Below are 21,111 nucleotides of genomic sequence, written 5' to 3' on the forward strand. Positions count from 1 at the left end.
ATGAGATCATTCTGGATTTAGGAGGGGCCCAACATCTAACGACAAGTGTCCTTAGAAAGGAGAGGGAGATCTGTGACACAGGCCCACAGAAGGCCACGTGACAAGGAGAGAGGCTGCACTGATGTGTCTTCGAGCCAAGGGGCTCGTGGCACCACCAGGAGGTGGACGGGCCTGGACCGCTCCTCACTTCGAGCCTCAGAGGGCACCAGCCCTGCCTGCAGCTTGGTCTCTGCGGTCCGGCCTCCAGAACTGTGAGGGGTGAGACAGCTGTTGTTTGGGTCCCCCTGTTTGTGGCCATTTGTCACAGCAGCTCCTGTAGGCCTGCTCTGACGGGTTCCCGACTTAGAGCTAATGAGCGTGGCAGAAGGAGCTCGCGGCGTTTTGGAACAAGGTGGAGTTAATGTGTAGTCCTGGAAAAGGGGAACGAGATTTATGTCTGACGGATCAGCAGCTTCTGGAAGAAATCAATAGATGAAAATTTCCACGAGCCCTGCCAGATCTCTTTCTGAATCTCTCCCCAGAGCTGAGGGCCAGGGGAAATGCTTTAATCTTCCCGAACCACTGAAGTGGGCCCTCCACTTCGGTCCAGCCACTGGTCTCCCCTCTCCTAGCCTCAGTTTCCCCATCTGTAAAGTGGGATGGTGCTCATGGAGAAAGGGTGTGAACACACAGGACGAGGGTTGTCTGTGCAGAGCTTCTGTGTTCTGGAAGTGGACGGGGCCCAGGCACAGCCCAGCCAAGGGATGCTCGCCCCCAGACTCTCTGAAGGCTGGGGTTTTTCCTTTTTAGCCCATTGTGAGGATATATGCATTTGTGTATTTCCTTCCTTGGTGTCGACTTTGTTCCCCCTTCTACCCCGCCGAGCTGAGCAGAGCCTGGCAGAATTCATCCCAGGATACCAAATGCATGCTGGGCTGACAGCCAGCCTTCTCTGGGGGTGGCTGGGCCTGGGTCTGCCTGGCTTGGTCTCCCCAGGCCTGGCCTTTACCTCCGTGCAAGGGACAGGCGCGGTGGCTGCCTGGGTGGGCTGGAAGTCCACTGCACCCAGGGTGACCCTCAAAGCCCATCTTTGGCTGGCCTCTGCCCCCAGGTCCCCTTTCTCCTGAGCATTTCTGGAGTCATGTGGCCCGGGCTCGGCCAACACAGAGACGATTCTGGTGGGAGGAGGTGAGTGACCCTCTTGTTCCAAACATGATTGTGAATCCACCAGAGCACACGGGGACCAGGACATCTACTAAGAGAAGAAACTTGTGTGAATGGTGTTCACGGGCGCCTGGGTGGCTCAGGGGGTTAAAGCCTCTGCCTTCAGCTCAGGTCATGATCCCGGGGTCCTAGGATTGAGTCCTGCATCGGGCTCTCTGCTCGCCAGGGAGCCTGCTTCCCCCTCTCTCTCTGCCTGCCTCTCTGCTTATTTGTGATCTTTCTCTCTGTTAAATAAATGAATAAAATCTTAAAAAAAAAAAACCAACAGTTTTCATAATTGCACTTCCTACGTAGACAGGCATGACGGGCAGCCAGGAGCTGTGGGAGGGAACGAGGAAGCCAGCTCAGGGTGGGACACGGGTCCCAGAGAGCTTTAACAACCCGGTTGGGTGAGCCAGACCAGTGCTGGCGTGGACAGTCTGGTCTTGGAGGTGCCCTGCTGCACCCCAGCCCCTGGGATGCTGCCCGAGGGAACAGGGCTGAGTGAGCCCAGAGAGCCACCTGCAGGGAGGAATGTGGCTGTCCCCAGCCTCCGCTCCCCGTTCCCCACCCTGCAGCAGCCCCTTCCCAGGGTGGGCCCCCATCAGCTAAGTCAAGCAATGCAAGCTGTGCTCCTGGTCAGGCGGGGGTCCCAGTGGGCTTCTGACCTGGGACATTGATGGGTGGGGGGTGGGAGGCTCCTTCCTTCTGGTTTGAGGCGCAAAGGTGTGATGCTGAACTGCGGTAGCAATTTCTGCTCCCACGAAGGGAGCCAGGCTGAGACTTGATAACATACCAGCTAGAGGCAGAGGCTAGAAAGTCACAGGACACAGAGCCCCCCACCCCCTTGGCAGGATCCAGAAGTTCAAGGCCCCCTGCAGGGGGAACTGGGGAGGGTGAGGCAGATGAAGACCAGGATTTCCATCGGGAGGTGTGAAGTCCACCTCCTGAGGTGTCCTTGTTCCCTCTTTTCATTCAGCGGAGCTCCACTTACTGAGAAGCTGTGCCAGGCCCTGGGGAGGGGCAGGAGATAGCAAAGGGATTACGTGTGGTCTGTGCCCAGAACACTGAACAGCTGGGAGACACCTGGTCTGAGGACCAGGAAGAGCAGGGAGGAGGCTGTGTCCTGCGGAGGGAGCACCTGGTGCCCTGTGGTCGGCAGCTGTCAGGCACCCAGGGATTAAACCCCCCCCCCCCCGAAGCTTCCTACTTGTAGAGGGGGATTGCAGCCGGGCCAGGAGCAGCCTGTGCTGATTCGGGGACAGACTTGGCACCTGCGTGGCTATTTTTGTCTAAAAACTGGAAGGCGCTCTCCATCTGTGCGTCTGCAGAGCCCCATTCTGTCCCTGAGCAGATACTGCCCCTTCTGGAATCACAGCCATCGAAGGTGGAGACAGAGGTGGTTAACATATTGTGGGGGCTTGGGCTCCAGAGTTCTGCAGAAGCAGGGCCTGTGGGGCGCCTGATAAGCAAGAGAATCCTCTCTGGAAAGGCTCGGTGACCACCCTCTGGGGCGGCCTTCTGTGGGGAGTGCAGAGCTGAGGCCAGCAGGGTCCCTGGGAGAGAGGACTGGGAGGCTGCCTGGAGGAGGGAGATAGGAGCAGAGCCGGGAGAGGACCCAACACAGCGAGGCCCAGGAGTTGATCTGTGACCTTGGAGGCGAAGGGGACAGGGCAGTTGGGGCAATAGCCCAGGCTTTGGAACCTCCTGCTGTCCTTGGGCTCTGGGCCCCTAGACAAAGAGCAGCCCAGCCTGCCCCAGTGGTGCGGTGGCCATAGGAGACTCCAACTTCTGGCTGAGCCCCTTTCCCCAGAAGGCACCCCCAAGTCTCAGCCATTGGCACAGGTGCCCCCCAGGGATTGGGGTGGAACCCAGGGTCAGTTCCTGCCCACAGACCCTCATGATGTTCCTAGGAGGCGGTGGACAGGGTGATCACCCCCACTTTACAGGGGAACAGATGAGATCACACTGTGGGCAACTAGGGCTGTGGCCCGATCTCTTGATTCCAGCCAAGTGTGGGTCCTCACGGGTCCTAATTCAGGACGGAGTTCGGTTCCATTCTCTTTCCCCTGCTGCCTCCTTTAACACTTTCTGTGCCCATCACCGCACCACACATCTTTTTTTTTTTTAAGATTTTATTTATTTATTTGTCAGAGACAGAGAAAGATCACAAGTAGGCAGAGAGGTAGGTAGAGGCAGACGGAGAAGCAGGCTCCCTGCCGAGCAAGGAGCCGGATATGGGACTCGATCCCGGGACGCTAGGATCATGCCCTGAGCCGAAGGCAGCCGCTCAACCAACTGAGCCACCCAGGCGTCCCCACACCACGCATCTTGATGGGAGCCACAGCAGCCTCACCTCCGCGGTAGCGGGGAGGAAGTTGCCGGGGTTGGGCATCTGGGTGGCTCAGTCTTGAAGTGTCCGCCTTCGTCTCAGCTCATGATCCTGGGGTCCTGGGATCCAGCCCCTCATGGGGCTCCCTGCTCAGCGGGGAGCCTGCTTCTCCCTCTCCCTCTGCCTGCCACTCCCCCTACTTTTGCTCTCTCTCTCTCTCTCTCTCTCTCTGTCAAATAAATAAGTAAAATCTTAAAAAAAGAAAAAGGTGCTGGGACGTGTGACAGGGTTATTTGTATTCCTAAGGGATGTCCCCTAACCCCCAGGTGGCGGCTCACGAAGGGCCATGTGCTGGGAGTGCGCTGGGGGAACGGAGAGCGTGGGACAGTGTGTCAGTTACTACCACCGTGTCCCAAACCATCCCAAACCACCCCTCTGCGTTTGTTGGGCTCAGACTGCGTGGTCAAGGGTTTGGAGTGGACACATCGAGGACTGCTCCTCTGTCTCAAAGGCGGGGGGACACAACAACGGGGGCATGTTCGCTCACGTCTCTGACGGAGACACCGGCTGTCGGCGGAGCACCCGCACAAGCGATCTCTACGTGGTCTCCCCGTGTGCCCGCATGGGCTTCCTCCCAGCAGCGCGGCCACTGACTCCCACGAGCGAGCTTCCCCAGAGAAGCAACTGGAGGCAGGGCCCCTTTCACTGAGTCACTTCCACTGTACGCCGGCTGACCCAGAGTCAGGGAAGGGGACAGAGAGTCCACCTCTCTGTGGGAGGCGTTTCCAAGTCACATTGTAAGGGCCCGTCCTAAGTCCACCCACTCGTTCTCTGTCTTCTCTCCCGAGACGGGGGCTGGTGGAACACGTAGTCCAACATTTTAAATCATGGCTTTGCAGGACGTCTTAGCAAGGGCTTTGGTAGTACCTCAGGGGCTGGGCTGTCACTGAGGAAATCCGTCTCTTCCTAACAAGAAGCTTCCAGGCTCCCAGGCACCACGTGTGTCGTCCGGGGGGTGGTGACCCTGCCGCAGCCGCTGAGAGGCAGCCCTCTGAGCCTCTTCCACTCCTACCTGCTTGGGCGCCTGGGGAGCAGAGGTGCTGACTGTCCCTTGTGGCAGGACATCTCTTCTAGGCTGTCCCATACCGCGAGCTGCCGGGCGCGGAAAACCGCCAGTTGCTTAGGGAAAAGGTCACCTCCCGGTGGCCAGTAGCCCCACTCCCAGAAATTCACTCCAGAGAAATGAAAACGCGTGTTTCCCAGAGACTCAGGCAAGGGAGCTCAGATCAGCTCTATTCTTCTTCTTCTTTTTAAACATTTTATTTATTTATTTGACAGAGAGAGATCACAAGTAGGCAGAGAGGCAGGCAGAGAGAGAGGGAAGCAGGCCCCTTGCTGAGCAGAGAGCCCGATGCGGGACTCGATCCCAGGACCCTGAGATCATGACCTGAGCTGAAGGCAGCGGCTTAATCCACTGAGCCACCCAGGTGCCCCGGTCAGCTCTATTCTTGTTAACCAGAGCTGGACCATATACAGGGGAGTGGCAGGAAGGGTGGGCACAAACACCGCAGGCTGAGTGACAGGGGCTGGGCCCAAAAGGGACACACTGTGGGATTCTCTTTCTGTAAAACGCCAGAGCCGGCAAAACTAAACTACAGTAAACAAAACAGAGAACAGAACAGTGACTGCGAAGGGGCGTGAGGGAGGGGTCTGCGGTCCACCTCCCGAAGGCTTCAGGGACACATGTCAGCCGGATGGTATCTTTGGACGTGTGTGTTTCACACGCGCTCATCGTGGAAATGCTCCCGAGAAACAAACGCCCGGCTCCATTCATGAGACGCACAGGCCGGTGTAGGGTGGAGCGGGAGGGCTGGAGGAATCAGGGACGGGATAAGCGGGCGAGATGTTCACTGTAGTGCACAGTGTGCACGCTACGTATTCTTCTACACGTTTGAATATTTTCATCATAAAATGGGGGGATCCCCAAGGAGAATGTCCGTTTCCCACGACCTGTGCCTAATCCCAGGCTCCCCGCCCCCAGTGCTGGCTTCTCATCATGTCCATCACACTAGACCCCGTGGTTTCTGTAACAGGGGCTCTGCCCTGTTACCCACCCAGGTGCGGGTGTTACCCCTTTTAGACGGCCGCATAAAATGGCTCAGGTCTGCAGGCCACGTACTGTGGAAGTCCAGCACGTCTTCTCATTTGCCTCATGGTTCCGTGAGAGGGCGTGTCATAGGCTAGTCTCCTGGGCACTGGGAGTGTCTCGGCTCTGGTGCAGAGACACATTTGGCTCCCCAGTGGGTGCTGAGTGTGCAAACACACACTCGGCCGTGGTGCTGCTTCTCGAGCAGGACCGTTGCCCTTCCTGCCTGCGTCTGAGCGTCAGTCCCCATCTGGAGACATCCTGGGCCTTACACACAGGGCTGCGTGAGGGGCTGGACCATCCAGTATAGCTTCCCTTATGGCCTGATGTCCCCAGGGCCAGCAGGAAATGGGCTCCGGGCGCCAGGATGGCTGGGACTCTCTGCAGGGCAGTGCAGGGGTTTCCCAACAGTGAAGCGCTCTTGGCTGGGGCCAGGAATGGGCAGCTTCACTCCTGGGGAAACAGGCTGGCCAGGACTGCAGGAGGGCAGGGGCGAGTCCGCAGTGCCGTGGGCCTGGGTCATTCTCTCTGGGGACCCTGGGCACCCCTGGGCAGTCAGGCTTCCCCAAGCAGGACCCAGGCCTAAGCTGCCCTACATTCAGAGAAAAATGGGAGCGAGAGAGGCTCAGGGTCCTCCACCTTCCACCCAAAGTGCTGCTGTGCTCGCTGGCCTCGCCACAGCGGTCCCGGCAGCTTAATGTCCAGGCTCGGCTTGAGCTGCTTAAAGGAAAAACACCCCGCAAATCGGTAAAGGTTGTTCTCCGAAGCTGAGCCTCGGGACCAGAAAGGGTGTGGCTTGGGTGGAGAGCAAGGCTGCGCAGCCCAGAGTAGCCGCGGCTCTGGGTTCTGGTCCCGATGCCAGGCCAGGCCGCCCCCCCCGCGCCGGGCATGCCGGAGACCCGAGGGTGGCCAGACTCAGCTTGCACCGGGGTGGGCTGGGGGGGTGGTGGTGGCGGCTCCCGTTCTGGAGGGGGCCTGGGGGGGGGCGGTACTCAGGCTGGAGGTGGGGGGAGGCCCCCAGATCAGGGGTGAGTGTGGGGGCGGTTTCCATGCTGGAGGGGCGGGAGGTGGCTCAGTGCTGGAGGGGCATGGTGGGGTGGTGCCCTGGCCGAAGGGGTCGTGGGAGAGGCTCCTAGGTCAGAGGTGTGCATGTGGGCGGTGCCCATGCTGGAGGGGGCGAGAGGAGGCTCCCAGGTCAGGGGTGGGGGGGCGGAACCGGGTGGGAGTGCCTCGGAGGAAGCACAGCGGGACCCGCGGGAAGCTGGGGGGTACCGGCCATACAACCTGCGCTTACCCTCCTCCTTGCCTGTCTCTCCAGGGGTGCGCAGGCCCCCCCTCTCTGGCCAGGACCACCCGGAGAGGTCGCCCCCTCCGGATGGAGGACACTCACCCAAGAATGACTTCCCACCCTCCCAGCTGCAGGGTTTGGGGACTCCTTCCCCCCACCCTCTCCTCCTTAGACCCTAATGGACTGGGGTATCCACTGGGCAGCAGACCCCTGGGGATCAAAGGGAAATCCCAGCATCCCATTCTCCTCCAAAGGGCTGCTCCTGGATAGAGACAGCCAGACATTTACAGTGGGAAGCACGACCCCTCTCCATGCTCCAAATGAGACAGATGATTGTGGGCTTTGTTCTGTGTTGGACACGGTTTTCTCCCTATAGTTCCATCACTTGGGTTCGGCTGCTGGGTCCTTCCCACTTGCCACTTCCCACTTGTCAATGTCCTTCTTCCAAGGAATCCCCTGACCCTTGAGGGTCATAGACCCCCCCCCCCCCCCAGCAGCATCTGAGCCAGTGCTGAGCTTTCCGTCTCAGCTCCACAGGGGCTGGCCAGTGTAGGGGTGTCTGTTCTCCCCCTGCCCAGCTTCACACCTGACACCAGTGGGACTCAGTAAATCTCGGGAATGGAGACTGTACACTCCTGAGTCATCTCTGACTCCCAGGTGCCTGGTCAGCTGCAGGAGTCTGGCATGTGGCTGTTTTCACTCTTCCTTGACCAGGGGACTTGAGCCTTGGCTTCATCTGGGTCCTATAGGCGCCTCCAGATCTGTACTCTGTACAGCCCCAGCCCGTTTCAGTCTCCAGGCTGTCCGCTGATCTGCTCTGCTTTCACAACTCGGAAATGAAAGGGTCAGAGAAGGAGGGGAAGGAGGGCAGAGGATAGGACATCTACGTCTGGGGAAAGCAGGAGGAAGGAGAGACAGAGAGGAAGAGAAGGAGGTGGCCCACCCATGCAGGCTGCCTTTTTCAAAAGGGAAGAGCACTTAAGGGAGCCTGCTCCGAAGGTTCCGTGGTGCCCTGACCACAGCCCCACGTTCCAGGACCCCGGCTGACCCTCTGGGACCCTGGCTAGCCCAGCAGGCTATTGGTAACAAGGATGCTCAAGGCCATCAGTCTCGTGCCCACCGGTGTGTGCTTCCCAGGGCCCTGGTCCTCTAGTTGTGGGGAGGACAGAGAATGGATTTGCCACCTCTGAGTAGCCTTGCTGAGGCTTTCCAGCACAAAAGCTCTCCTCAGTTCTGCTAGTGCCCACATAGGAAGTGTAGAGTGGCTCCCTTCTGATTCCCAGAGCTGAGTTAATCCTTGGAAGCAGCAAGCAAACCAGGCAACCTCTGTAAACGGGGACAGCAGTGCGTCTCTCTTGGAGTTCTGAGGATCAGAGGATTGAAAGCCGCTGAGAATGCCCAGGGCTGCCCCCGATGGCGGGTGATTGTTAGTGTCAGTGTGAGACTCTGAGTGAGGACGGCCCGAAATGCCTGTGCCCCAGCCCCTTGCCCTGGACGATGGGTACATGATGGCATTTCCACGAGGCAAGTAGCAGGATCCCATTCAGGGGACCTGCAGAGGTGGTGGATGAATGGGCCTTTTCTCCCTCTCCCCATCACTCCAGACTCATCCTTGCCTGAGGACCTTTGCCTGGAGTGCTCTCCCTCCCCGTTTAGCTCAGTTTAGGCCCCTTCGGCTCACTTAGGCGTTCACTCTACCCCGCCCTTACCTTACTCTTCTCGGCACAGCAGGCACTGTGCGAGCTGGTGCGGGGTCTCACCTATCCTCTTTACCAGCACACCGTGGCTCTTATGGTGGGGACCACGGCCGCTCAACAAGTATTTGTTGAGACAATCAAAGAACAAGATAACAATAAAGCCTACACACAGTGACAGCAGTGGGGACGGAGAGGGATGGGCCACGGCAATATGCAGGAGACGACTCATTAGAAGAGGACATCAAGCATCTCAGGTTTCTGGGTGAGTGGAGGGGACAGTCGCTAAGCCCAGAGTCATAGGGAAAGGAGCCTCCCTGCTCCTGTCTTCTCTAGAGCACCTGATGGCGGCCGAGTGCCCGGCCCCTCGGGGCCTGTGGAAGAGCAGGTGGGGCCAGATCACTAAGGGAGCGTGGGAAGGTGGTCTGACTGCTTCCCCCTCGCCGCTCCGGCTGGCCTTTCCGCGCTGACACCATAGCGCCGCTGGCACCGTGGCCGCACCCCCTGACTCGCGCGGAGACTGTGTCACTGCAGGGTCAGAACGGCCGCGGGGGCCGGCCTGGCCGGTTTGAAGAGCGCAGCGGTCGGACAGCAAGTGCGCGGCCGAGGCCTCCGGGCGAACAATGCCGCAGGGCCCCGCACCTGGCGCGGCCGCAGCGCCCGGGGGGTGGTCGGGCGAGCTCCGCCGGCCTCCCCGGAGCCGGCCTGCGCGCTCCGGGCTGGCTGCTGAGTCAGGGCGCGCTCTCCGGCCTGCAAGGACTGCCCTTCAGGCGTGGCTGGAGGTCGGGGCGCGGGGCGCGGCTGCGGGGCTGGAAGCTCTGCCCGGGCCGGGCCCTGGCGGCGCGGCTCGTGCGAGGCCTGGGTGGCCGAGGGGAGCGCTGGAAGCTCCTCTGAGCTCTGAGTCTCGAGGATCCTGGGGCAGCGAGGGACCAACGGGATGCGCGCGGCCCGGGTCTCGACCCAGACTCGCTCTCCCGGAGAGGACTGCGGGCTGGCCAGCCCCTCAGGGCCCCTCCTGCGGGCTCCCGGGAGTCGCACGCGTGAAGACGGGGCTTGGCACACAGTGACCAGCCCTCGGGAGACGCGCGCGCAGCAGCGAGGGCCGCGGGCGCGGCTGTCCAGGGAGGTGCCGCCCCGCCCCAGCGCCCCCTTCCGGCGCGTCCGCAGAGCTCCGCGCCGCGCCCCGCCCCCCGGTGGCGGGCCGGTGACGTCACGGAGGCGCGCGGCATTGTGGGGCGGGAGCGCCGAGCCGGGGGAGGGCCGCCGAGACGCCATTTTCGGCGGCGGGAGCGGCGGAGCAGGAGCGGAGCGGAGTCGGCGGGCGCGGGGAGGAGCCGCGGGGGACAGCGCTCGCGGGCGACCGAGGATGCTGCGGGGCGGCCGCGCCGGGGACCCTCGTTCGTGACCGCGGCGCCGCGTCTGAGGCAGCCGAGGCGGCGGGCCCCGCGCGGTCCTGCTCCGCGCACGCGCCCCGCGACCTCCCGGAGCTGACAGCGCGAGCGCGCGGCCCCGCGGGAGCAGCACGGTGAGTCCTCGGCCCCCTTCCCGGCCGCGCCCCGGTCCCCCGTCCTCCCGCACGGCCGCTCCCGACTGCAGTCGTCCGGCCCCCGCCCTGACCCCGTCCGCGGCGGGTCGTCTTCCCCGGCCCGGCCCCGCCCGGGTCCTCCTCCGCGGTCCTCCCCCGCCCCGCGGCCCCTCCGAGACTTCACCCGCGGACACAGCCCCTTCCCCAACCCTGTCTGTGGCCCCGGCTCCTGCGCGTGGACGGTCCCCTCGGCGCGTCCCCGGTCCCGCACTCCGGCTCGGCCGCGCTGCGCGCGGGGCGGCGGCTCGCGGGAACAGCTGCGGACCCCCGGGCCGCGCGACTGGGGGTGGGGGGACGACCGCCCCCGGGAGCGCGGCGCGCGGGGAGGGGCGGCCGGCTGGGTGGCTTTGTCCGAGTCCTCCCTCTTCCTTCCGGCCCCCGCCCTCTCCCGCGGCACCGCCCTGGGCGGGCGCGCCTGTCAACTCGCGGGGACCGGCTGCCGGGCAGGCGGGGAGCGCGCGGGGTCCCTGGCGCAGGGCCGGGATCCTGGCGCGGGGCCGGCTTCTCGAGCCTCCTCGGCGAACCCCGTCTTCGAATTGCCAGACGCGAATCGCTTCGTCCGGTGTCCGCCTCGGCTGGCGTCGCTCGCGTCGCTGCGCTTGCGGCAGCCCCGACGCGGTGGCCTACTCTGTGCGCCTCTGCCCGTGAAACCCGACAGCGTCGGAAAAGTAGCCTCAGTGCCTGGGGGCCGGGCTGGTTTCCTGAAGAACGGAAGGTTTGTGGACGGGGCGGCTCCGTGACGGAGCTTTGAAACAGCACACCGGGAATGCGTGTTAAGCGTTTGATAAGGAGTACTTGCAGGAATGTCTGTAAAAAGTGAGAACAGGGAAATCGGGGTTCTCTGTTTACCCTGGCATGTAGAAGGGCCGTTCCTTGATTCCCTGCGTTGGTTAGAGTCTGAGGACTTCTGGGTAGAGCGTGACTAAGCTGTTGATCAGAGCCCTTGCTCGGCATACATGGCACTGGTTCGGTGAAGGCCGAAACCGGGGCGAGGTGAAGTCTCCTGACCTTGTCACAGTTCCGGATTTACCTCTTCCGCGCATTGGCAGCGAGCCTCCATGACGGTGGGAAATGCGGTTTCATTGTTCTGTTTCCTACCTCGGTGTAAGCATACAGTGATGCTAAATTTTAAAAAGTTCAGATTGTGGGGAGCCGCATGTGGGAGGCCAGGCACTCCTAAGAGCCGGTTTCTCCCTCATCAGAGAATGCAGCATCATGGTGCAGTGGAGCCTGGCAGCCCTGGGGTGTTAGTCAGGCGGGCGGAGGGCCCGGGGTGGCAACTTCACCGTGACCTGGCGCATTCACTCTGCCTGGAGGTGCCTTCTGGAAACAGCAGACAACGCAAGAGAAGGTGGAAGGACCTGCAGGGGAGTCAGGGCAGTACCTCCAGGAAGGGTGGGGGGGGAAGATGCCACTGTGGAGGGGCAGGTAGTATCTTCAGTATTTTAAAATAAATTAAAGCTTGGCTGTAGTTATTTAAAATTACACATTTTTTTAAATTTTTTAAAGATTTTTTATTTATTTCAAAGAGAGATTGCAAGTAGGTAGAGAGGCAGGCAGAGAGAGGAGGAAGCAAGCTCCCTGCTGAGCAGAGAGCCTGATGCGGGGCTCCATCCCAGGACCCTGAGACCATGACCCGAGCTGAAGGCAGAGGCTTAACCCACTGAACCACCCAGGCGCCCTTAAAATTATATGTTTTAAAAAAGTATATATTTTTAAGCATGTTTCATAATGTTGATAATAGATAAGCCAGTGTGTAGGTTTCCATATGGGACTATAAAAGTCAAAAATTTGGGGCGCCTGGGTGGCTCAGTGGGTTAAGCCTCTGCCTTCGGCTCCGGTCATGATCTCAGAGTCCTGGGATCGAGCCCTGCATCGGGCTCTCTGCTCAGCGGGAGCCTGCTTCTCCCTCTCTCTGCCTGACTTTCTGCCTACTCGTGATCTCTGTCAAATAAATAAATAAAATCTTTTAAAAAAATTGATTAATTTGAAGGATTTGTGTAACATGGAGACATAAATGAAATATCAGAAACCAGAACTTTATATAACAAGGAAGTGATCAGTAATATCCCAAACAGAAGTACAGGCAGGTTTTAAGTGTCAAATTTCAGGATGTAGAATAAAAATGATTAGCATATTTAATGGTGAAAGCATGGTCTTAAGTGGCTATTGAGAACCAACTGAATGGTGGGTGCTGTGCTAAGTAGTTGGGGACACAGAGATAAATTATGACCGTTGCTGGCCTCTAGGAGCTCATAGTCTGGTGGGAGAAAGGAAGTGGTTGGGGACCGCAGGTGAGGTTAGATACTGTGCTGAGTGCCCTGAGAAGGTAGTTCTGGGTATGAGACACAAAGAACAGAACAGTTGGCCAAATGTGAGGGGTGGGATTTGGTAGTGGCCATCCTGGAGGACATAGGCCTTGAAGCGGTGCTGGCATACAGGGGACTGAATTTAGGAAGGGTGAGAGTGGAAAGGAAAGATGAAGGAAGGAAGGCAAGGAGGATTGGGGGATTCTTTTTTTTTTTTTGTAAAGGATTGGTGGATTCTTGAGTGCGGTAACGGAGCTAGTACGGCAGGTGATTTGACCTAAATGAGACTTGATGAGAAGCCATTAGCCCCAAGCGAGGCCTGAGAGCTCCTGACTTAAGGCAGGGACGATAGGAACAGTGATACAGACGGACTAGAGAGCACTTCCTGAGTTACGGCGGCCCTGACTTGGGAGTGACCAGTCTAGAGTTAGGGTAGGGCTGCAGTCCAGAAGAGATGGAGAGGCCGTGTTCACAGCCAGAGCGAGCTGCTAGATCTAAGTTGGAGTGACGTGTCGCTCCTCTGCTAAGTTTTGGCCAGTGTCCTAAAAGCACTCGGCCCTCGTGTCTTCCCTCAGGTAGGCGCACCACGCTTATCCCGAGCCTGCTCTTCTGCGGGTCACTGGGTCCCCACCTCCCCATGCACCGGAGCACTTCTCACTACATATTCCTTATCATTTTACTGTTGGTCTCTTTCACTTAACACCCATGATCTCCGCCGGAGCAGGGATTTTATAAATGCTTAATAAATGTTTATTGAGGGTGCCTGGGTGGCTCAGTTGGTTAAGCCACTGCCTTCAGCTCAGGTCATGATCCCAGGGTCCTGGGATGGAGCCCCGCATCTGGCTCTCTGCTCAGCAGGGAGCCTGCTTCTCCCCCTCCCCTCTCTACCTGCCTCTGCCTATTTCTGATCTGTCTGTCAAATAAATAAAATCTTTAAAAAAAATGTTTATTGAACGAATGCATCTAGAATTACTTCCCTTTCTCTAACGTGGGTGGCTCACTGGCTGGTGACACCCATCAAGATGGGGAAAACAGGAGGAGGGAGAGATAGTGAGTTTGGTTTTGGATAGATTAAATCAGAATGCTTTTGGGGTGCCCAAGTGGACCGGTAGGCAGTTGGAGATGGAGGTTTGGAGTTCGAGACAAATGTTTAGGCTGGAGATCAAGATTGGGGTGACCCCGTGTCCTTGTTGAAAGCCAGGGCTCTTCCGAGAGCTTCTGACACTTAAAGACGGCAGAGTTGCCATGTGTGCAGGTGGAGAAGGAGGTCGGTGTCAAATTGGCTAAGAGATCAAGGAAGATTTGGATGGACAGAGCTCTTGGATTTGGCTTCTAGGAGGTTATTAGTGACCTTTTAAAATTTTCCTCGGAATATTACCTCCTGGGCGCCTGGGTGGCTCAGTGGGTTAAGCCGCTGCCTTCGGCTCAGGTCACGATCTCAGGGTCCTGGGATCGAGTCCCGCATTGGGCTCTCTGCTCAGCAGCGAGCCTGCTTCCCTCTCTCTCTCTCTGCCTGCCTCTCTCTCTACTTGTGATCTTTCTCTGTCAAATAAATAAATAAAAAAAAAATCTTAAAAAAAAAAAAAAAAGAATATTACCTCCTAAGGCAGGCGTGCTAATTCAGAGGTGATCTGCATGCTTTCTTCTAGAAGGCATCCTTCTGTCTTTCCGCCCTGCAGCCTCATGGTTAATATATTCTTCCCTCAAAATTAATTCAGCATTTACTTTTATCTTAACTGTTTTGAAAAATGGACTTATTTTGGGACACCTGGGTGGCTCAGTCATTAGGCATCTGCCTTTGGCTCAGGTCATGATCCCAGGGTCCTGGGATCGAGCCCCGCATCAGGCTCCCTGCTCAGCGGGAAGCCTGCTTCACCCTCTCCCACTCCCCCTGCTTGTGCTCCCTCTCTCACTGTGTCTCTCTGTCAAATAAATAAATGAATTTAAAAAGAAAATAAAAATAAAGTACTTATTTTAATTGAAGCTTAGTTGGCATACAGTATTGTATTAGATTTTTTTTTTTTTTTAAAGATTTTATTTATTTATTTGACAGAGAGAGATCACAAGTAGGCAGAGAGGCAGACAGAGAGAGTGAGAGGGAAGCAAGCTCCCCGCTGAGCAGAGAGCCCGACGCGGGACTCGATCCCAGGACCCTGAGATCATGACCTGAGCCGAAGGCAGCAGCTTAAACCACTGAGCCACCCAGGCGCCCCCAGTATTGTATTAGATTTAAGTGCACGGCATATTCAACAGTTACGGACATTACAACATGTTCACCATGAGAAGCATAGTTATTATCTGTCAACATACAGAGTTATCACAATATTATGTTTAATTAAATTTTTTTTTTCATTTTTTTCATTTATTTATTTGACAGAGAGAGAGATCACAAGTAGGCAGAGAGGCAGGCAGAGAGAGAGGAGGAAGCAGGCTCCCTGCAGAGCAGAGAGCCCGACGCGGGGCTAGATCCCAGGACCCTGAGATCATGACCTGAGCCGAAGGCAGCGGCTTAATCCACTGAGCCACCCAGATGCCCCTAATTAAATTTTTTTAAAGAGTATCTTTTTTCTTTTCTTTTTAAAAAATATTTATTTATTTGACAGAGAGAGAGGTCACAAGTAGGCAGAGAGGCAGGCAGAGAGAGAGGGAGAAACAGGCTCCCCACTGAGCAGAGAGCCCAATGCGGGGCTTGATCCCAGGACCCTGAGATCATGACCTGAGCCGAAGGCAGAGGCTTAAACCACTGAGCCAGCCAGGCACCCCTGTTTTAATTAATTTCTGAAGGCAGATGAAAGCAATTTGGGTCTGTGCTTTTATTTATTTATTTTTATAATTTCTTTCTTTTTTTTTTAAAGATTTTATTTATTTATTTGACAGAGAGAGAGATCACAAGTAGGCAGAGAGGCAGGCAGAGAGAGAGAGAGAGAGAGGAGGAAGCAGGCTTCCTGCTGAGCAGAGAGCCTGATGCGGGGCTCAATCCCAAGACCCTGAGATCATGACGTGAGCCGAAGGCAGCGGCTTAATCCACTGAGCCACCCAGGCGCCCCTTATTTATTTATTTTTAAAAAGATTTTATTTATTTATTTGACAGAGAGAGATGACAAGTAGGCAGGCAGGCAGAGAGAGAGAGGGGGAAGCAGGCTCCCCCTCGGGCAAGAGAGCTGGATGTGGGGCTCGATCCCAGAACCCTGAGACCATGACCTGAACCGAAGGCAGAGGATCAACCCACTGAGCCATCCAGGCGCCCGGGTCTGTGCTTTTAAATACATTTAGTACGTTGCCCATACTTAATAAAGTGAGTAGGTGAATATCAATAGAACAAGCATTTTAAGCTGAGCTAAGTGCGTATGTAAAGTAGACATTATTTCCTTATTCTAAAATATTGCAGTTACCTCAGTTTTAAACATGGATTGTTCCCTGGCTGATTGCGTAACGTGGAAATTTATGTCCCAGCTTCTCTGAAGCTCACTATACCACAGCTAATAGAACCGGTAATAGTGAAGACCGAACCAGGTAAAGTCGGTGCTGTAATCCCCCCCATTCTACTGTGGGTGAAACTGAGGTCAGCGAGGGCAAGTGACTTAAGCCAGAGTCAAACAGCTGTGATGTCAGGCTTCTAATTCAGATATTTCTGCTCGCACATTCCAAGCTGAACCACCTTGCTGTCAGTAGTCACAGTTACGCCAAGCTCCAGTTGCCTTCATCTGGGAAGTCCTTGGCCAGCTCTTCCATTTCAGAAGCCCAGGTGATGCCGCGTGGCTGCCGTGACTCCGTGAGCTTGCGTTGACTCTGTGGGCTTGCGGTCTCACGTGGACTGTTCCAGGCACCGCCTTGTCACTGTACTTGTGTTGTTCACTGAGGCTGGCTTAGAGTAGGTGATGGGTAAAAGCTGATTGAGCCTTCATTTCTGTGGTGAATCCACAAGGGGGTGTTTTCTTAAATTCACTTACTCCGCCTATTTAAAAAAGATTTGTATTAATCAAACAGGGGAGGAAGTGTTAATTTCTATTCTTTTACAATTGTGGTAAAAAATTAAGTATATTTACAGGGTTGTGCAACAGATCTCTAGAACCTTTTCATCTTGCAAAACTGAAACTCTGTGTCCATTAAATAACAACTTCCCATCCTCTACCCCTACCCCCAAACACAGTTCTACTTTCCTTTTTTTTTTTTTTTTAAGATTTTATTTATTTATTTGACAGAGAGATCACAAGTAGGCAGAGAGAGAGAAGGAAGCAGGCTCCCTGCGGAGCAGAGAGCCCGATGCGGGGCTCGATCCCAGGACCCTGAGATCATGACCTGAGCCGAAGGCAGCGGCTTAATCCACTGAGCCACCCAGGTGCTCCCACAGTTCTACTTTCTGATTCAATGAATTTGTCTACTTTAGATACCTCATATAAGTACACTCATACAGTATTTATCTTTTTTTTAAGCTTTTTTTTTTTTTTAAGTAATCTCTACACCCAACGTGGGGCTCGAACTCAGTCTCAGAATGAAGAGTAGAGTATTTGTTCTTTTGTCACTATTTGTGATTTAGCATATTGTCCTCAAGGTTCATCCAAAATTTCTATTCTTCTTAACTAAAATACTAAGTTCTATGGGGTGCCTGGGTGGCTCAGGTCATGATCCCAGGGTCCTGGGATCGAGCCCTACATCGGGCTCTCTGCTCAGTGGGGAGCCTGCTTCCTCCTCTCTCTCTGCCTGCCTCTCTACCTACTTGTGCTGTCTGCCAAACAAATAAATAAAATCTTTAAAAAATACTAAGTTCTAAAGTTTTTGTAGTATGAAATTTGTATTAGATTTCTGCTTATTATGGAACAGATTATTAGAAATTTAGTGGCTTAAAACAGTCATGTTTATTCCAGTTAACCGTGGGTGAGCTGCTCACGTGTCTACAGTTGTGCGTTGGGCTGCATTTGTCTTCCGAAGCTCACAGGGCTCTCGTAGGCTGTTGCGGTTGTGGCAGAATTCAGTTCTTCTGGTTGTAGGATTGATGTCCTACTTTCCTTGTTCCCGGCTGTCAGCTGGGGGCTCTCTCAGCTCCTTGAGGTGGCCTCTTCCATCTTCGAAGCCAGAGTAGGAAAGCTCCCACACCCTGAATTCCTCTTACACTTTGAATCTCTGACTTCTCTTCTTTTGTGACTTCTAGACCCAGATTTAAAAGGCTTATATGTGGTTAGGTCAGGTCTACCAGGATAATCTTCCCTGTCTGTTTTTTTTTTGTTTTTTTTTAAGATTTTATTTATTTATTTATTTGATAGAGATCACAAGTAGGCTGAGAGAGGAGGAAGCAGGCTCCCGGATGATGAGAGAGCCCAACGCCGGGCTCGATCCCAGGACCCCGGGATCATAACCCGAGCCGAAGACAGAGGCTTTAACTCAGGCACCCCTAATCTCCCTTCTTAAGGTCAAGTGATTTGGGGCCTTAATTACATCTGCTACAAAATCCCTTTACAGCAGTACCTAGGGGGACTTGATGAACTGGGAGATGTGTGTACACAAGGGCCCAGGAATCTTGAGGGAGACGAGGCATCTGCGTACCACATCTCATTTTATTCTGTTCTCGGAACAAAACCATTTAAAAAAAAAATTTGCTTTGTTTATTTGTCAGAGAGAGAGAAAGAACACAAGCAGGGTTAGCGGCAGGCAGAGGGAGAAACAGGCTTCCTGCTGAGCAAGGATCCTGATGCCGGGCTCCATCCCAAGACTTTTGGGCTCATGACCTGAGCCGAAGGCAGATGATTAACCAACGGACTGAGCCACCCAGGCATCCATGAACAAAGCCATTCTTTTTTTTTTTAAATTAAAAAAAATTTTTTTAATTTTTAAAAAGATTTTTATTTATTTATTTGACAGACAGAGATCACAAGTAGGCAGAGAGACAGGCAGAGAGAGGGGGAAGTAGACTCCCTGCTGAGCAGAAAGCGTGAGCCTCCATCCCAGGATCCCGGGACCAAGACCCGAGCTGAAGGCAGAGGCCTTAACTCACTGAGCCACCCAGGTGCCCCTCTCATTTTCTTTCTCCCGAGAGAATTGATGTTTTAAAAGATATATATTTTATTTATTTAAAGGAATTTATTTATTTATTTGACACATAGATCACAAGTAGGCAGACAGGCAGGCAGAGAGGAAGGGAAGCAGGCACCCCGCTGAGCAGAGCGCCCGATGCGGGACTCGATCCCAGGACTCTGAGATCATGACCCGAGCTGAAGGCAAGTGCTTCACTGACTGAACAGTCCAGGCACCCCTCCCCATATATATATTTATATATACATATATATATATTTTAAGGTTTTATTTTATTTTTAAAAAGATTTTATTTGAGAGAGAGAATGAGAGAGATGGAGATCATGAGAGGGGAGGGGGTTAGAGGAGAAGCAGACTCCCAGCTGAGCAGGGAGCCTGACATGGGACTGCAACGCAGGACTCTAGGATCATGACCAAGCTGAAGGCAGACGCCTAACCAACTGAGCCACCCAGGCACCCTTTAAGTTCTTATTTTTAAATAATCTCTACACTCAGTGTGGGGCTTGAACTCACAACCCCGGCATCAAGAGTCTCATGCTCGGAGCGCCTGGGTGACTCATTCGGTTAAGTGTCTGCTAGGTCATGATCTCAGGGCGGTGAGATTGAGCTCTGTGCTAGGCTGTGTGCTCAGTGGGGAGTCTGCTTGAGATTCTGCACCTCCCACCACGTGAGTGTGCGCATGCGTTTCTCTTTCAAAATACAAAAATAAATCTAAAAAAAAAAAGTCTCATGCTCCTGACTGAGCCAGCCAGCCACCCCTTAAAAATATGTTAGTTGCCTTTCTTTAGTTAGGAAAGAAAACTATTCCATATATGTATCTTTGATTAGCACTTAAAATATCTAAATTTCGTATTATGTTTTATTTTTATTCACTGTTCAGTAAGAGACCCTTGAAGTCTTTTTTTTTGTTTGTTTTAAGATTTTATTTATTTATTTGACAGGGAGAGACACAGCGACAGAGGGAACAGAAGCAGGGTGAGTGGGAGAGGGAGAAGCAGGTTCCCCACAGAGCAGGGAACCCGATGCGGGGCTCGATTCCAGGACCCTGGGACCATGACCTGAGCCGAAGGCAGAGGCTTAACGACTGAGCCACCCAGGTGCCCCTGTTATGATATTATGTTAATTTGTTTTTCATTTTGAAATAAAAATGGTGCTTTTTAACTACATAATGAATACTCTATTTTTTAATTTTACTTTATTTTACTAACATATAATGTATTATTTGCTTCAGGGGTACAGGTCTGTGAATCATTAGTCTTACACCATTCACAGCAACCGCCATAGCACATACCCTCCCCAGGGGCCATCACCCCGGCACCTATCCCTCCCCTTACTCTCTGTATTTATATTTTTTTGCCCCGGACTCCCATAACACCCTGTTTTATAATCTCTTAGTCACACTGTCCGATGAAGGTGTTTTTCCTTTTTGTTGGCTCAACCAGAGACTTGTAATAGAGACATCTGCAGCATTTGGGCTTACTCCTTCATGACTTAGGAGGAAGCATGTGTTCTGTTTGATGTAGTTCCCTGTAGTTCGTCATGCTTAAAATTTGCATCTGAAGAGATGGGTCTGTGGGGCAGATTGAATTACTTAGTCCACTGTCTGGCTATGGCCAGGAACCTTTGCTCAGGGGTGCAGCGGTAGGGGGTGTGTGTTAGGCACCTGATCAGCTGTGGGGGACATGGCCGCCTTGAAAACTCTTTCCTTAGGTGCAGCGTGGTCATTGACAAGCGAAGTGAGCTCTCCCTGGGCTACTTGCACACGTCACACGGTAGTGTGGTTAGGTTATCCTGGAGTACATAGAGGTGGCAGATTTCAGAACAGCCGCACGCAGCCGCCTCCTGAGCCTGACTGGGAAAGGGACCCAGGGAGTCCTGACTGCCGTTATTCCTTGGGTTCTGCAAGGGCGTCGGCGACACGCTCATCCAAGAGGCAAAGGCAAGCTTTTGTTTTATCCAGTGGGTTATAGTTTTAGGATGGAAACAGGTTCAGAATAGCTGCTGTACTTAGGGAGTCTTTAGTATTAAAACATTTTTCTTTTTTTTCGTGTGTGTGCAAAAAGTATAAATTTATTGCTCCACAAGTAAACTTGTATTAAGTCACGTCAGTGTTTTTCTCAGTCATACTCAAACAACTCAGGATTTTCTAATCTTTCTCATGCTTCTTTGGGCATGATTTAAGTTCCAGGAACATACATAAGGAAGGCGTTTGGCATTCTGCACTGGCAGCTGCTGAGAGGTATGCCTTTTTTTTTTTTTTTTTTTTTAATTTAAATTCAGTTTAGTTAACATGTACTGTGTTACTAGTTTCAGGGATAGAATTAGTGATTCATCAGTTGAATACACCTTACAGATTTTTGTGATTTTTAGACCAGTATGGTTCATTCCTTCAGTTTATTCTTGTCATTTAAGTTTCAAAGAGGAGATGAAAGGGTTAGATTAGGTTAGGTTAGGTTTGAGGAAGATGAGATTGGAGGAGATACAGTGGTACAGGTAGGAGATGATGAGTCAATAGTATTTCCATTCTGGAAATGCTTTGTGGCCAGCT

General features: G+C 54.1%; 2 protein-coding genes across 23 annotated transcripts in view; one reads left to right on the forward strand and one right to left on the reverse strand.

Moving 5' to 3' along the window:
- Positions 1–9,167: 9,167 nt before the first annotated feature.
- On the reverse strand, positions 9,168–20,802 carry LOC123943696 (translation initiation factor IF-2-like). Its single transcript, XM_046007906.1, has 2 exons — positions 20,724–20,802; positions 9,168–10,167 (listed from the first exon to the last, which is right to left on the reverse strand). Exons 1-2 carry the CDS (start codon positions 20,735–20,737, stop codon positions 9,168–9,170), a joined length of 1,014 nt encoding a protein of 337 aa, XP_045863862.1. The 5' UTR covers positions 20,738–20,802.
- KLC1 (kinesin light chain 1) overlaps positions 10,038–21,111 on the forward strand; it is a 57,129-nt gene continuing 46,055 nt past the window's right edge. For all 22 annotated transcript variants that reach the window (XR_006818693.1, XR_006818694.1, XM_046008272.1 and 19 more), the window contains exon 1: positions 10,038–10,167. The gene's annotated coding sequence lies outside the window, so the exon portion shown is untranslated. The remainder of the gene's footprint in view (positions 10,168–21,111) is intronic.

Source organism: Meles meles, chromosome 6 (assembly GCF_922984935.1).
Source record: "Meles meles chromosome 6, mMelMel3.1 paternal haplotype, whole genome shotgun sequence".
Classification (NCBI taxonomy): Eukaryota; Metazoa; Chordata; class Mammalia; order Carnivora; family Mustelidae; genus Meles; species Meles meles.